The sequence below is a fragment of the Pristis pectinata genome, chromosome 2 (assembly GCF_009764475.1).
Source record: "Pristis pectinata isolate sPriPec2 chromosome 2, sPriPec2.1.pri, whole genome shotgun sequence".
In the NCBI taxonomy this organism is placed as follows: Eukaryota; Metazoa; Chordata; class Chondrichthyes; order Rhinopristiformes; family Pristidae; genus Pristis; species Pristis pectinata.
In genome coordinates this window covers 138,536,696-138,553,866 of record NC_067406.1, presented here as the reverse complement: position 1 = coordinate 138,553,866, position 17,171 = coordinate 138,536,696, and the positions used below count along the sequence as shown (strand labels likewise).

Here is a 17,171-nt window from a genome sequence, read left to right as displayed (position 1 = left end):
GAGAAACCTCATCATCCGAGACATGCCCTCCTCATTACCACCATCAGGGAGGAGGTACAGGAGCCTGAAGACCCACACTCAATGATTCAGGAGCAGATTCTTCCTCTCCGCCATCAGACTTCTGAATGGTTCATGAACCCATTAACACTACCTCATTATTCCTTTTTTTTGCACTATTTATTTTGTTATTTATAGAGTTTTATGTCTTTGCACTGTTCTGCTGCCACAAGACAACAAATTTCACGTCATATAAAACAGTGATAATAAATCTGATTCTGATTCTGATTCTGAGTCATGTGTGCTTTCCCGAAGCATAACCTTCACCTTAAAGAAATTCTTCAGCTGATCCACAAAGACTTTACACAATAAGGGAGTGGAGACCTTTCCAGTGGATTAATAGCATTAGGTAATTAATGGAAGCAGGAATGCAGTCAATGGCTTCTGGCCTCAAGGGATGTCGTCAGTGCAGCCAAATCCCAGAACCCGAGACACCTCTTGCTTCTCACGTAACCAGAATATTTGAAATAATTTCTCTGCAAACATAGTGCTTGGGTGACCTCTTTGATGCACCAATGAGCAGCAGATTGGCAGCGGTGCCATGGATGTTGTGTAGTGCTTGGAGTGATCCTGAATGACGAACTTCAGAGTTAAGATAACTGTGGCTTCCACACAAGAGCAGTGCAGGCACAAGTGAGTGGGTGAAGGTCGACCCACAAATATTTCATTTATCTCTGCAATGACAGCCTTGGAAAACCTTGCCTGACACAGGAGACTGCAGACACTGGAATCCAGAGCAACGCGCAATCTGCTGGGGGATCTCAGCGGGTCGAGCAGCAACTGTGGGGGGGAAAGGAATTGTCAACGTTTCAGGTTGAAACCCTGCATCAGTTCCTTCCCTCCCACAGATGCTGCTCGACCCACTGAGTTCCACCAACAGATTGCTTGTTGCTTGGAAAACTTTACCCTGTGATAAGGTATTTCACCATAGAGTCATCATCATACAGCATGGTGACAGACCCTTTAGCCCACTGACTCAGCACCAGCCATCAAACACGCACCTACAGTAACACCACACATCCCATTTTCTTTCTTCTCCCTACATTCCCATTAACTCACCCCCAGATTCTACCACCTACCCCAGTGACAGTTTACAGTGGCCAGTTAACCAAGCAACTCTCTCATCTTTGGGACATTGGTGGAAACTGGAGCAACCAAGAGGAAACCCATGCAGTCAGAAGGAGAACATGCAGACTCCACATAGAGAGCACCAGAGGTCAGGACTGAACCCGGGCTGCTGGAGCAGTGAGGCAGCAGTTCTACTATCCGTGCCCCTATGCTGCCCCTGTGTCCAGCCCCAAGTCCAGGTTTGGGTGGGGTGTGGTGTCTCTGAAGACTCTGTGGGAGCAGGTTCTTCGCTGATGGGCATGTCTTTATCTCCTACCCTGAGGTCCATAACACTCCCTGAGTGACCAGTCTTAGCCAGTCATGGAATACTACCAGCAGTGTCACCACAGAGGCACCCATTGAATGAATATCCCAGCAGCTACATGCTAGAGAGAGGACTCCCTGTTATTCTGCGATGTCTGATCGGCCTGCACACTGTTCTGATGCTGTCCAGTCAAGTCTCCCAATGTTTGTGGGTGTCCCTTTACGTAGCAATACTAGCAACAAATAAGCGTGATGTGCTCCCAGTTCTACTGTGACTGATACACAACTATCGTAAGTTGTAACACCGAGCTCCAACTTATGTTGGTAAGAGCAAAGATGAACATTACTATCATGTCCGCATCTAACGCTGGAGAAACATCGGGTAGGTCAAAGACAAGAACACAGAAGTATCCATCTAATTTCACATGGATGTGATTTTGTCACCTGGAAGTGATCATAGCACAATCTATCACAGGATTACAACGACTTAGTGTAATTTACGTAAGATTTTACATACATTACGATAAGATGTACTCTTCACCTCACAATCTACCTTGCTATAACCTTGTACCTTATTGTCTGCCTGCACTGCACTTTCTCTGTAACTGTAACACTCTATTCTTCATTCTATTATTGCTTTACCCTGTACTACCTCGATGCACTGTGTAATGAATTGATCTGTATGAACAGTATGCAAGACAAGTTTTTCACTGTACCTCATTACATGTGACAATAATAAATCAATTCCAATTCCAATTTGTACACAAAAAGTGCGTGACAGTTGATTTAATTCCGAGGCTTGAGGTGGCAAATGGTATGGTGAAGGAACTGTGCTTTAAACAGCAGGAGTATCAAAAGGGACAGAAGTTCAAACTAGTGAATGGACTGATATCAAGAAGAGAGAAGAAAGAAGTGTCTCGGGCACTGGGATTTGGCGCCAGTGATGACTTCCCTTGAGGAGCAAGTGATCAGCAGTTTAAATGGACTTGAGGCACCCCGTGGAGGTAGAACCATAGAATTATTTCAGGGATGTTGTGCAGGGATTTTACGGATTGATGGGTTAATATAATTCTATTTTTAATGGCATTCATTGTAAATAGAATCACATATTCACAGAAAGATGCAGCATTTAAAGAAGTCCCTTGATCCAACAAACCCTTGCTGGATCTTTTGTACAGCTCTCCAAATTATCCCCTGCTGTGCTATTTTTCCACAGAACAATAAATTTTTTCCCCTTCAAGAATCTATTCAATAATTTTTCAAATTTACCACTGACCTTGCTTTCAGGCAGTGCCTTCCAGATCAAGAGAACTCACTGTTTCCACACTTCATTCTAATCCTTTCATACTCACAGGAAATAAGAAAAATTTTAATGGAATGGTAAACAAAGCAACATCTCGAGGGCTAGAGAAGTGTTAACTATTGGTTGGACCACAGTACTGTGCATTATTCTGTAGTCCATATTACAAAAGGGATACAGAGGCATGAGAGAGGTACAAGATTCACAAGGATTGTACCAGAACTATTTATCACAAAAGGTTGATAGAGGTTTGATAGAGGTGTACAAGATGATAAGAGGCATTGATCGAGTGGAAGACTTTTCCCAGGGTGAAAATGGCTAACACAAGGGGGCATAATTTTAAGGTGATTGGAGGAAGGTATACGGGAGGATGTCAGAGGTAAGTTTTTTTACACAGAGAGTGGTGGGTGCGTGGAATGCACTGCCGGCAGAGGTGGTGGGGGCAGAAAATTAAGGACCTTTAAGAGACTTTTAGATAGCCACATGAATGATAGAAAAATGGAAGGTTATTTGGGAGGGAAGGGTTAGATAGAGCAGGATAAAATGTCGGCACAACACCGTGGGCCAAAGGGCCTGTACGATGCTGTAATGTTCTGTTTTAACAGGTTGGGTTCTGATATGCAGCAGGTGGGGGCTCATTTGATAGAGGTCTTAAAGGATTAATCAGCTCAACACCAAGATCTTAAAGGATTAATCAGCTCAACACCAAGATAATGTTTTCACCTGATAAAGGTAGCAGAATGGTTCAGTTACTGGCTGAGCATTCATTTCCTGGTCTAGATCTCACCATGACAGCTGAGAAATTTAAGTTCAAGTAATTGAATAAATCTGGCATAAAAGTTTAGTATCATAAATATTAAGAATGAAAATACTCATTATCCTAAAACAAACTTGATTTACTCATGTTCTTCAGGGAAGGAAATTTGCCAACCTCACCAACTTTTGGCCTATGTATAACTCCACACTCACTCTTGTGGTTCACTTTAAGATGAATGCTTGATCTCCCAATCTACCTCTTCAAGGACTTTGCACTTTATTTGTCTGCCTGCACTGCACTTTCTCTGTGACTGTAACACTATACTCTGCATTCTGCTTTCCTTTTTTACAACCTCGATGTACTTCTGTATGGCATGACCTGTCTAGATGGCGCACAAACAAAAGTGTTTCATTGTATTTTGGTACACGTGATGATAAAATCATCATCATCAAAATAATAATAATATAAATAAGCTTTGAAATGTGAAAAATACTTGGAGGTCCAGAGTTGGGAACCTTAAATATAAGTTCATCACCAATAACAGGAGAAGTCCACCCTCTTCCATCGAGTAGAAGATACAGGTGCTTGAGGGCACGTACCACCAGACTTAAGGACAGCTTCTACCCCACTGTGATAAGACTATTGAACGGTCCCCTTCTATGAGATGGACTATGACCTCACGATCCTGTTTGCTGTGACCTTGCACCTTATTGCACTGCACTTTCTCTGTTGCTGTGACACTTTACTCTGTACTGTTATTGTTTTTACCTGTACTACATCAATGCACTCTGTACTAACTCAATGTAACTGCACTGTGTAATGAATTGACCTGTACGATCATTTGTAAGACAAGTTTTTTCACTGTACCTTGGTACAAGTGACAATAATAAACCAATACCAATACCAATACCAAGTGTCTCTACATAGAGCATGATGAGATAGACTCGAGGCATAGTTGAAGGGAATAACAATTACACCTTTGAGAGGAACCTCACTGAGCACTAGTGGAAGAGATGTTGAAGGGTTGATAAGAATGAAGTAGAGACCATTTGGACTGAATGGCTTAATTCTGTGTTCCAGAATCTATGGAAACAAATATGGTAAACCTGGGAGATTATCTGACATATTACAGTTCATTTCTCTTGATAAACTGTCACAATTTGAATGATATAATAACTCATGTTTGACGATTATGCTCCTTCCTCCACTGTGTTATTCACAAATCTTAATATGAATTTCTGCCTCTTTCACTGTGAATGCAAAAATTAACTAAATTATGAAGAGTAGATGCTGCACGATTTGCAGGCAGTTTGTGATCACGTGCGGCCTGAGAAGTATATAAGAATTGGAAGGCCACTCAATCACTATTAATTAAACTGAGCTATGGTTTGCAATTTATTCCTACAAAGTTAACTTTTCAAATAACTATGAAAAAGTCTGTGTGAAGAAATGACTGACACTTAATTCACCGGGAAAATAAAATTGTTTTTCTCGCTTGCTGAAGTTGGGATTGAAAAAATAGTTATTTCTTTACTGATCAGATTCCGTCATCCGCAGCCCTTTGTCACCTCCACCCGTCACCTCCCGGCCTCTGTCGCTGCTCCCACCCTCCCCACCTCCATCTGCCCATCACCCCTCCTATCGCCTGCGCTCCTGCCTTACCTTTCTCCCCCATGTATTTATACTGACCACCTCCCATTCTTTTAGTCCAGATGAAGGCTCTTGACTTGAAACGTCGACCGTCCATTTCCCTCCACAGACGCTGCCTGACCTGCTGAGTTCCTCCAGTGGCTTTTTTGCTCCAGATTCCAGCATCTGCAGTCTCTTGTGTCTCCTCGCTATTTCCCTTCAAATTGACTTGAATTGCCACACACATAATTTGAAAGAACACGTAATGCCTAAACACATGCTTCAGATGATTCTGCATTGCTGTTTGGCCTTTTTAAAGATAGGTCAACAACCAGTACACTGTAATTAGCAGTATCAAAATATCAGCCCATTTTACCAATTGGAAATGTAAATTTTGATACACAATCTACAAATTTGCAACAGGGTTTGTTTTAAATTTGACAATAGAATTTAGCAAAGGCAGTGAATAAGATTTATTGATAGCCCTAGGATTAATTTACTAGCCCGAGCTATTAATTATAGCACCTAGGGTTATATTGGACAGTCTTTTAATATCTTTATATAAAGTTATATTTTTGCACCATTCTGTTGTTTTTCATTTATTGCTGTATTTATTATTACCATGACACTGCTTTTAGAGCATAGAACAGTAAAGCACGATACAGGCCCTTCGGCTCACAATGTTGTGCCGACCTTTAAACCTCGCCTAAGACTATCTAACCCCTTCCTCCCACATATCCCTCTATTTTAAATTCCTCCATATGGCTAGCTAGTAATCTCTTGAATTTGACCAATGTACCCACCTCCACCACCACCCCAGGCATTTACTCTGTTTACTCTGTGAGCTTTATGCAAACAAGGAACTTCATTGCACCCTGCAGTATATGAAATAAACTAATCTAATCTAATCCAATCTTTCCATTTTTTATTCTTACTCTGTAGTTTTGTACAACTGAATGGTTTGCTTGGCCATTGTAGAGGGTGTTTAGCAGTTAGAATTCTGAAGTCACATAGAGACCAAAAACACAACTAAGGCATCAGACCTCTTTTCCTGAGGAATACTGGGAACTTAATAAATTAGTTTATTATTGTCACATGTACCGAGATGCAGTGAAAAACTTTGTTTTGCTTGCCATTCATACAGATCATTTCATTACCACAGTGCACTGAGGTAGTACAAGGTAAAGCAATAACAGAATGCAGAATAAAGTGTTACAGTCACAGAGAAGGTGCAGTGCAGGTAGACAATAAGGTGCAAGGCTATAACAAAGTTGATTGTGAGGTCAAAAGTCCATCTTATCGTACTAGAGTAGCATTCAATAGTCTTATAACCGTGGGATAGAGGCTGTCCTTGAGCCTGGGAATATTAGAGAAACTAATGGATTTTCTGGATAATCCAGATTCCTGATCACCCATTATGTAGACTACGTTAAAAAAAAACTCCTTCATTGACTTAATTAACTGAATTTAAACTCCACAGCAGGGTTTGAACTCATGCCTCTGGATTGTGAGTCTAGGCCTATGGCTGAACAGCCCAGTAACTAAGGCCACTTGTGCTACTGCTTCCTAAAGGGATAGGTTGTGCAGCAATCAACAGAAACACTCCTGTGACAGTAATTCCAGCTCAGTACCTAATGTAGCTGTTACTCAAGTTCAGCTAACAGTCCCTCATTTGCAGACACTGGACCCAGGCAGCAACACAGTCTTATCTCGAAAGGTGCCATGATCTGATGTTGCAAATTGGTTGAGATCAAGGGGTCATAAATATAAGATAACCACCGGCAGATTAAGGAAGAATTTCCACAGTCAATGCAGATCAGTAATAACATCTCCTCCTCGCTGACAATCAACACAGTCACACCTCAAGGATGCATGCTTAGCCCACTGCTCTACTCTCTCTACACTCATGACTGTGTGGCTAGGCACAGCTCAAACACCATCTATAAATTCGCCGACGGCACCACTGTTGTTGGCAGAATCTCAGATGGTGATGAGGAGGCGTACAGGAGTGAGATAGATCAGCTGGTTGAGTGGTGTCGTAACAACAACCTCGCACTCAGCGTCAGCAAGACCAAGGAATTGATTGTGGACTTCAGGAAGGGGAAGTCAGGAGAACACACACCAGTCCTCATTGAGGGTCAGTGATTAAAAAGGTGAGCAGCTTCAAGTTCTTGGGTGTCAACATTTCAGAGGATCTATCCTGGGCCAACACATTAGATGCAATCATGAAGAAGGCACGCCAGCAGATCTACTTCATTAGGAGTTTGTGGAGATTTGGTCTGTCACCAAAGACTTGCAAATATCTACAGATGTACGGTGGAGAGCATTATGATTGGTTGCATCACCAACTGGTATGGAGGCTCCAATATGCAGGAATGAAAGAGTCTGCAGAGGGTTGCAGACTCAGCCAGCTCCATCACGGGCACAAACCCTCCTCGCCATCAAGGACGATCTTCAAGAGGTGGTGCCTCAAGAAGGTGGCATCCATCATCAAGGACCCTCACCATCCGAGACATGCCCTCTTCTCATTACTACCATCAGGGAGGAGGTACAGGAGCTTGAAGACCCACACTCAATGACTCAGAAACAGCTTCTTCCCCTCCGTCATCAGATTCCTGAATGGTCCATGAATCCATGAACTCTACCTCATTATTCCTCCTTTGCACTATTTTATTTTGTTTTGTAACTTACAGTAATTTTTCTGTCTTGCACTGTACTGCTACCGCAAAACAACAAATTTCACAACGTATGCCAATGATGATAAACCTGTTTCTTATTCTGATTCTCAGTACAGAATGTGCTGAGGATTGAGAAAACTGTTCAGCTTGGTTGAAGAAGATATCATTGAAGTCTTACAGGGGAAATGTGACATATACTTCAGGGAGAATGCAATAAAGAAATACGGAGACAACATTAGAAGGAATTTGGAATGATAAGAGATCATTTGGTCCAAATGACCTGTTGTGGACTCAGTGTAATATCTCAGACTGGATTAGATTAGATTAGATTAGTTTATTGGAGACACAAGAGACTGCAGATGCTGGAATCTGGAGCAACACACAAGATGCTGGAGGAACTCAGCGGGTCAGGCAGCATTTGTGGAGTCCAGCATCATCTGGACTCCTCAACTGGAACCATTATCTGGTCTAGATGAAGGGTCTCGACCTGAACCATTGACTGTCCATTTCCCTTCATAGGTGCTGCCTGACTTGTTGAGGTCCTCCACATTTTGTGTACATTAGTTCATTGCTATATACACCAAGGTGCAATGAAATTTGTTGTTTGCATGAAGCCCACAGAGTAAACAGTATACACGACAATAATAAATTCAACAATAAATGCAATTAGTGCAAAATAGCAGAATGGTGCAAAGGTTGTAGTGCAATCTGAAGTAATGCAAAAAGAAGTGCTGAAGTGACAATAATGAAAAACCAAGAGAAGTAGAATTAAGAGTTTGGGGCTGTGGCAGCACCACCGGGAAGGGGATGTGAAAGATGTGATTGGTTCAGAAGTCTGATAGCAGCGGGAAGAAGCTGGTCTTAAGTCTGGACGTCTGGGCTTTCAAGCTCCCAGGCCAATAACTTCAATTAGCATTGAGGCCTTAATTACACTCAGTGAACTAACACTGGCAAGGACACGTCATTGGCTAGCCCGACACCAGACTCCCAAAACAGACACTCGATTCTGAGCTCTGTCATGGGAAGAGATTACCAGGTGGACAGAGGAAAAGATTCAAGATGTGTTCAAAACTTCCTTGAAGAAATGAAACATCCTCACTGACTCCTGAGAATTCTGGCCCATAGCCGCTCAAAGTGGAGAAAGGGCATTCTACGGGGTCCTGAGAACCTTGTGTCCATGCATTGGGAGCACACAAAACCCTTGAGTGTATGGTAGAAGGAATGCATCACCTCACGAACTACCTACTCGCCCACCCCATCAGGCACCTCCTGCCCCATCTATGGAAGAGTCTGCAATTCATTCATTGTCCTCAACAATCACCTCAGAACATCCAACCTGGAGTCGAAGTACGTGATTCTTACTTCAAGGATTAACTAATTACTTAATTAATTAATCCAAGGGACTGCCTATGCTGAAGAAGAAAAGACATAATGATTAAGAAGCATATAATCTTTCTGGTGTTAGTGGGTCACAGTATCATCTATAATGCTAGGACATGAAGCATTGGCTAGATTATGTGAAAATGAAAATCAGGCAGTGAGGATTACATATGCACAATGAATTCAGAATGATATTCCGTCCACTTAAACCTTTACCGAGACACAAGAGATACTGGAATCTGGAGCAATACACAAAAATCTTTGCTGGCTTCTGTTTCGAGTGTGCAATTTTCCTCAGCTTTGCCAACTGCAAAGCTGTCTCATCTTTTAAATATATCTGACATTCAGCATTATTTAAAAACTTCTAAAAATAAACTAAATCATTCAAACCAAAGTTAAAACTCATTGCTCTTTTAAAAAGCCAAACCATTTGTACAAGTCTCTGACCTGCTTCCACTGAACTAAATAAGTGCTGGTTGTTCAGTTTAAAACCACCATTATTTGCCATGAGAAACTCAACAATCGTTTTGGTTTATTTGCTGGGAAAATGGTAAAATGTGAAGCAGCATGTATACCATCTAGAGCTTGTAAACTGTAAGGTACAAAGAAGGAAATTAAGAACAAGTTTGTCTCCCTTGGACTTTCATGATAGTCATTAGGTGATCTTGTTTGATGTTCACCAAGCTAAAGCAGGCAATTATATCACCATCTTACCCAGAAGAGTTGCCTTTGAAGATGCTTTTAAATCTCATATATTTCTCGAAAGTCAAATCCATTGCCAGCTGCTGGTATGATGAATATTGTTAATTTCTCAATGAATCCCCAATATATATTTTAGGATTATTGATATTTCATGTTAGCTATTTATTGGCATCCCTTGTTATAAAACAAACAACGGCATCCATTTGCAGAATTGTTCTGCATTTAATTGTGAATATTTTTATGCAGTTCAGATTTTTCTCGTTGTCAGAAATAATACCAAGTCCAGGAGCTGTGTTCAACAAAGCAAATGTTGGACAGCTTAAAATGCCAAATTACAACAGAATTGAAATGCACCTGTTCAGATCCATTTAATAACAAGAAATGGAGGCGATTCAGTGTGCAGGTTTCGGAATGGAGTCAATGGTATCTGAAAAATAAAACTTATGCATAATGCACATACATGTAAAATGAAATGATAGCAATGGTAGGCAATTCTTTTCCATCTATAGAGAAGCAAAAAACTGCAGATGCTGTAAATCTGAAATAAAAGCAAAGAAAACTAGAAATACTCAGCAGGTCAGGCAGCATCTGGGAGAGAGAAATAGCATTAACACTTTAGGTTGATAAACTAGCAGAAGTGCAAAAGTGTTCTCTGTTTTCTCCCTGGTCACTTGGAAGATATGGACAAGCAATTAGCATCTCTTTATACATTCATCAGTAAAACGGTTCAACTTGTTGCAGGCTGGCTAACTGTAGTTGGCTTATTTTTCTTTATTTCACTTTATATTTATGATGATAATAATGGTAGCTCACTGTGTTTTAAAATAAATGTATTATTTCTTATATTTTCTTCTGACAGAGGAGGAAGCCATTCTGTCCATCAATTCTATGCCAGCTCTCACACCAATCCCATCAGTGACATTCACAAGAACAAAAGAACACAAGAAAATAGGAGCAGGAGTAGGCCACTCAGCCCCGAGCCTGCCTCACCAGTCAATATGATCATGGCTGATCTATGCTAGCCTCCTGTGCCAGTTCCGCATAATCCTCGATTCCTTGACCTTTCAAATACTTATCTATCTCCACCTTAAACATATCTAATGATCTGGCCTCCACCATCCCTGGGGGCAGAGAACTGTAGAGATTCACCATCCTCTGAAAGAAGCAATATCTGTGCACTTCAGTTTTGAATGACCAGCCTGTTAATTTGTACCCATATCTCTTCTTTGTGACTCTCCCACCAGTGAAAGCATCTCGACATCTACCCTGTCAAGTCCCCTTAGGATCTCATTTGTTCAAATAAGGTCACCCCTCATTCTTCTAAACTCCAAGGAATACAGACTCAACGTCCAGCCTCTCTTGCAGGGTTGTTGTAGGGTTTGGACCTGAAACATCGACAATTTTACTGCCTTAGGAGGCTAAAGAAATTTGGCATGTTGACCCTCACCAATTTTTATAGATGCACCATAGAAAGCATCCTATCAGGATGCATCATGCTTGGTATGGCAACTGCTCTGCCCATGACTGCAAGAAACTGCAGAGAGTTGTGGACACAGCTCAGCACATCACGGAAACCAGCCTCCCCTCCATGGACTCTGTCTATACTTCTCGCTGCCTTGGTAAAGCAGCCAACATAATCAAAGACCCCTCCCACCCCGGAGCACTTCCCACCACCTCTCCCATCAGGCAGAAGATACAAAAGCCTGAAAGCACGTACCACCAGGCTCAAGGACAGTTTCTATTCTGCTGTTATAAGACCAGTGAATGGTTCCCTAGTACAATAAAATGGACTCTTGACCTCACAATCTACCTCATTATGACCTTGCACCTTATTGTCTGCCTGCAACGCACTTTCTCTTAAGCTGTTACACTTTATTGTGCATTCTGTATTGTTTTACTTTGTACTACCTCAATGCACTGTGTAATTGATCTGTATGAACTGTATGCAAGACACGTTTTTCATTGTACTTCGGTACATGTGACAATAATAAACCAATTCCAATTCCAATTCCACAGATCAGTTGGGACCAGGTGAGTGACTGCACAGTGGAAACACAGTCATTAAGTGCTTAGGAAACACCACTGCTAACAATGCGGCAATGATGAGATCATCTGTTTCTGGTGATGTAGGATGGGATAAATCTTGGCAGAAGTCTTGACCCAAATGGGACTGTGGGACCTTTCATATCCAGCTGAGAAGGAAGCTGAGGCTACAATATAACATCCCATTCACATCCACATCAGTGACTCCCTCAGAATTACAAAACCCAGATTTTTGTGTTCAAGCCTCCAAGGACGGATTTGAGCCCACAACCTACTAACTCTGTGGTGAAAGCTATTGTGGACACCTTCAACTCACTTCACATTTCTTTTTATGTCCGTCAGTTAAGTGTCACTGGATGGTAAACGTAGAGACGTAATTGCACAAAAGGAGAACATTTAGCCCATTCAGTTCATGTTAGCTCCTAGTCGACCAATTCTATTCATCCCATTCTCCTGCTCTTTCCCCATAACCCTTCAAATTATTTCCTCATCCCTTTTGAAGACACTGATTCTAATTTCACTCCTCATAACAGCAGTGAATTCTAGATCATTACCACTTTCTCCATTGAAAACATCCTCACATTTCTCTTCTATCTACTGCGACAAATTTTAAATCTGAGTCGTCTGGTCCATGAAAGATCTAAGATAAGGAGCAGTTTCCTTTTATCTAAACCAGTCCACCTCTGTCAAGTGTCTTCCTACCCTTCTCAGGGGAAGAACACCTGCCTCTTCAGTTCACACTGGACTATTTCTTTCCAAAGGTAAAAGGCACAAGCATATTCCCTTTGATGACTGGCACAAAATACACAACCTTGAAGCACAGATCTCAGCATTAAATGCTACACCTGAAAAGAGTACATGCAGTATATTTCAAGGATCCCTGACTATTTTATAGCTAACAATTGCAATTTTATTCCCATGCTTTAATTTAAACAAAAGGAGCCAGGCTGGAATCTAATAATATCAGACTGTAGAATTACACCCATTATCAATTTAGATCAATTATTTAGGACAGAAATGAAGTGTAGGGAGGCGTGATGTATTTGGCAATTATCTCACATGGTTCAATTAGGAAAATAAAAAAAACACTCCCATTAAGCATTTTCATAACTCTCTGTCACTAGATTAAAGGTCCTGCAGTGGGAACAGTTAGAAGTCAAACTTGTATTAATTATACGTCTGCTGAGCCACATCAAAGCCAATATGTGCACTGCAATCTGGCAGCAAATCAAATGAATAGAAATATATTGTTAGAATGTTTGATGAAACTCGTGGTTGTAATTTTCAAACAGAGAGTGAGGCCTCATTTCTTTCTTAAACCCTCACTGGTACTTTTGTTATCTTGGGAGCTGATTATTCCAGTGTATAGATTCCTGTGTTCCATAAACTTGGTCATTTAAGACTTTGCCACCAGGGGCCAGGGAAAAATGTGCACTGGGTCAAGAAAAGGAGCCTGATCTGGGGTGAGAGTAAAGGATTGGAGTTCAGGAGAGGACATTTGGGGGATGGAGCAGGAGGAAATATATTTTATTTTATCTTTTACAAGCTTTGTTCTCTGATACTAATTTAATTTTGGAAGTTGCCTTGTGGGATTTGAACTTAAGCTATCAGAGTCGATATTTTAGGACTATAACCATCATGTCCCTCACGGTCCATGAAATGCTCATATTTAATTTACATTCCCTCTTTTTTAGCAATTGGTTTATTATTGTCACATGTACTGAGATACAGTGAAAAGCTTTGTTTGCGTGCCATCCAGACAGATCATTCCATAGATAAGTACATCCAGGTAGTACAAAAGGAAAACAATAACAGAATACAGAATATAATGTTACACAGAGAAACTCCTGTGCAGACAAATAATGTCTAATAATGATGAACAACAATTCCATGAATGAAAAGTGTTTCCTTCATAAAAGACCAACATTTTGACAAGCATCTGCTCCTTTCCTTGACGATCAGACCTGAAGACTTCTTTTCCCCACTCCACCATCTCCTACAACCATCTCCCGGACACCAGCTCAATGCTGCTAAAGGAGATAATTCCTCTCCAACCACATCGGGTGACTGAAACTAGTGCAGGAGATTACAAGGACCAAGTGTTACCTCAAATTAATCATAGCCTTCCACTTAAAGAAGACTGCTGCCCCATTTTCAAACCACTCCAACTTGGACGCAATAGAAAGAGCCAACAGCCAACCTCACCAACTGTAAATGTATTCTAGAGGAACAGCATTTTCTAAGAAACGAGAACTGTTGAACACCCAATCAATTCCTACACTTACACAGTTTAAACACATGAATGTTGACCCTTCCTGCTTTGTTAAACTGGAATAGACAATCCAAGAATATATTGCTTGTCATGCCAATGATTTAAGTCCACACAGACGAGACTGTTGCTGAGGATATAATTGCTTACCATAATCACTGTCATAGAAAATAATGAACTTCTGCCAGGCGAACTCCGAGATAACCTTGAGGATGACTTCGTTCAGATAGACGGGCGGACGGATAGAGAGGGTGTAGTTCTCGTTCCTGCTTGTCCTGGTGAGGCCACAGCCACTCCTTGGTGATCCAGATGTTGTCCTTTGTATGTAGAGGTGTGGGATGTGCATAGCATCCGACAGGGATTGGAGGGAACCAGCGGACATACACCCAACAGAGCTGACAAGAGCCAATATACCTTGGTTCATCAAGTCACACGCTGAAAGGAAAGGAAAGGATTTGTTAATATGACATCTTGCTTCATGGGTAACCTTGACACAGTGAAAAAAAGACAACTGGTTAAGTTGCTGGATCTACACTCAGAGACTTGAACTACAGACCCAAAGATACGTTTAAATCCCACTTGGTAGCTGGGAGGCTTTAACATTTAACTGATTAAATAAATATGGAATAAAAAGCTAATCTCAGTAATGGTCACCAAGAAATAACTGGATTGGTGTAAAATTTAATCTGGTTCATCAAGTTCCTTTAGGGAAGGAAATCTTCAATCATTGTCCACTCTGACCGATGTGTATTATTCACTGCTCTGAAATGGCTGACCATAGACGATTAGGGATGGGGTTAAATACTGTTATCAGAATATTATTCATTGATTGTGCTTTGAAACTTCCGTTATTTGCCTATTTTTAATTATATGTTTTCTGGAAAAGGTTGGCAAAAGAAAATAAGTTGTAGGAGCTGGAGTGGGCCATGGGGCTCGATGAGCCTGTTCCACTCTTCAGATAATGCCTGATGTTCAACATCAATACCCCATCAGAGCCTTTCGATTTCCCCAGTGCTCAAGAATACAATGCTTTCAGTCTGAACGTGGCTGAATGTTCAAGTGCCCCTGAGTACACTCTATCACTGAACATCCAAGTCCTCAGCAATATGGAATGGGTCCATTATTCTCAATCTCTTCCACAACGGTTGAGCTTTTTAGATATTCATTCACAGGTATACTCCCGTGAGAGACTGATACCCTTCTCATCAGTGGAATCAAGTGCAGGTATCCAGAATTGATTGATGAATAAATTACACCTTCTCCCTTGCTTTCTATAAAACCAGAATATATAGTAACAGGATTAGGCCATTCAGCCCATTAAGTCTGCTCTGCCATTCAATCATGGCTGATTTTCTTTTCAACCCCATTCTCCTGCCTTCTCCCTATAACCCTTAACCCCCCCCCCCTTACCAATCAAGAACCTAAATCTCTGCCTTAAATACACCCAATGACTTGGCATCCACCACCTCCTGTGGCAACAAGTTCCACAGATTCACCATCTTTTGGCTGAAGAAATTCCTCCTCATCTCAGTTCTAAAGGGACGTCCCTTTATTCTGAGGCTGTGCCCTCAGATTCTAGACTCTCCTACTGATGGAGACATCCTTTCCACATTCACTCTATCCAGGCTCCTCCTACAGGAAGCCTTTCATTCCCAGGATCTTTCTGGTGAACCTCCTCTGGACCCCCTCCAGGGCCAGTACGTCTTTCGTTATAAGTACTATCTCAATCAAAAACCCATCTAATAACTTTGTGTCACATATGTCTTCCTTGTCGTTACATTACTGTGCCAATGATCATTACTTGATTAAATTAGGCATCTGTGAAAAATGGACTATGATGACAGATGATATGTGGTTAAGGCACAAGGGATCTGAGGCACGTTGGAAAATTGGATCCAAGATTAGCTTGGTAATAGGAGGTAGAGGGTCATGGTGCATGGGTCTTTCTCTGACTGGAGGTCGGTAACAAGTGGTGCCCTACAGGGATCAGTGCTGGGACCTTTGTTGCTTGCAATATCAATAAATTATTTGGATGAGAATGTAGGTCATCTGATTACTAAATTTGCAGATGACATGAAAATTGGTGGAGTCTTGGTTGCAAAGAACATAGAACAGTGCAGCACTGGAAGGCCATTCGGCCCATGATGCTGTGTCAATCGATGCCAATTTATACTCTCCTCCCCTCATCTGTATCCCTCCATTCCCTTGCGTCTTAAGCTCCACCAAACTGCCTGCTTCCACTACCTCTCCTGGTAACCCATTCCAGGCACAAAGGTGGTCTAAGGATATAGCAGGACATCACAGATCAGCTGAAAAGTTGGGCCGAGCAGCGGCAGATGGAATTTAATCCAGACAAGTGTGAGGTAATGCACTGTGGGAGGTCAAATTCTGACAGGACATATGGAGTAAATGGCAGGGATCTGAGGAACATTGGTTTACAGTGGGACCTTGGGGTGCAAGACCAGAGCTTGTTAAAAGTGGCGACACTGGTGGATAGGGTAGTGAAGAAGACATCTGGTATGCTTGCCTTCATAGGTGGAGTTTCAGAGTTGGGACATCAGGTTGCAGATTTACAAAACATTGGTCAGTCTGCACTTGTAGTAGTGCGTACATTTCTAGTCACTACACTGTGGAAAGATATATTAGCAACAGAGAGAGTACAGAAGAGGTCCACCAAGATGTTGCCTGCAATGGAGGGCTGTGGTAATAAGGAGAGATTGAATAGGTTGGGTTTATTCTCTCTGGAAGATTAGAGTCTGAGGGGTGATCTTGCAATTTATATAATTATGAAGAGGAGAGATTGGATTATCAGTCCCCCACCACCACGCTTCTTCTCTTCTTCCTTTTCCTTGCCCCTTTTTTTTCTCTCTCTCCTTACCTTTGACCCATCACCCGGTGGATCTGCTCTCCCCTCCTCCCCCACACCTGCCTATCACTATCTCTCACCTGCATCTACCTATCACCTCCCTGTGCCCACCCCGCCTC

The 17,171-nt window shown here is 41.7% G+C and overlaps 1 protein-coding gene across 4 annotated transcripts in view; it reads right to left on the bottom strand.

Moving 5' to 3' along the window:
• The window catches only part of grid2 (glutamate receptor, ionotropic, delta 2), a 930,013-nt gene that overhangs the window by 281,816 nt on the left and 631,026 nt on the right, over positions 1–17,171 (bottom strand). For 2 of the 4 annotated variants that reach the window (XM_052010062.1, XM_052010063.1), the window contains exon 3: positions 14,337–14,621. The exons of the other annotated variants lie outside the window; for them this stretch is intronic. In XM_052010062.1, coding sequence (XP_051866022.1) covers positions 14,337–14,621 — 285 coding nt within the window. The remainder of the gene's footprint in view (positions 1–14,336; positions 14,622–17,171) is intronic. 4 annotated transcript variants of the gene reach the window in all.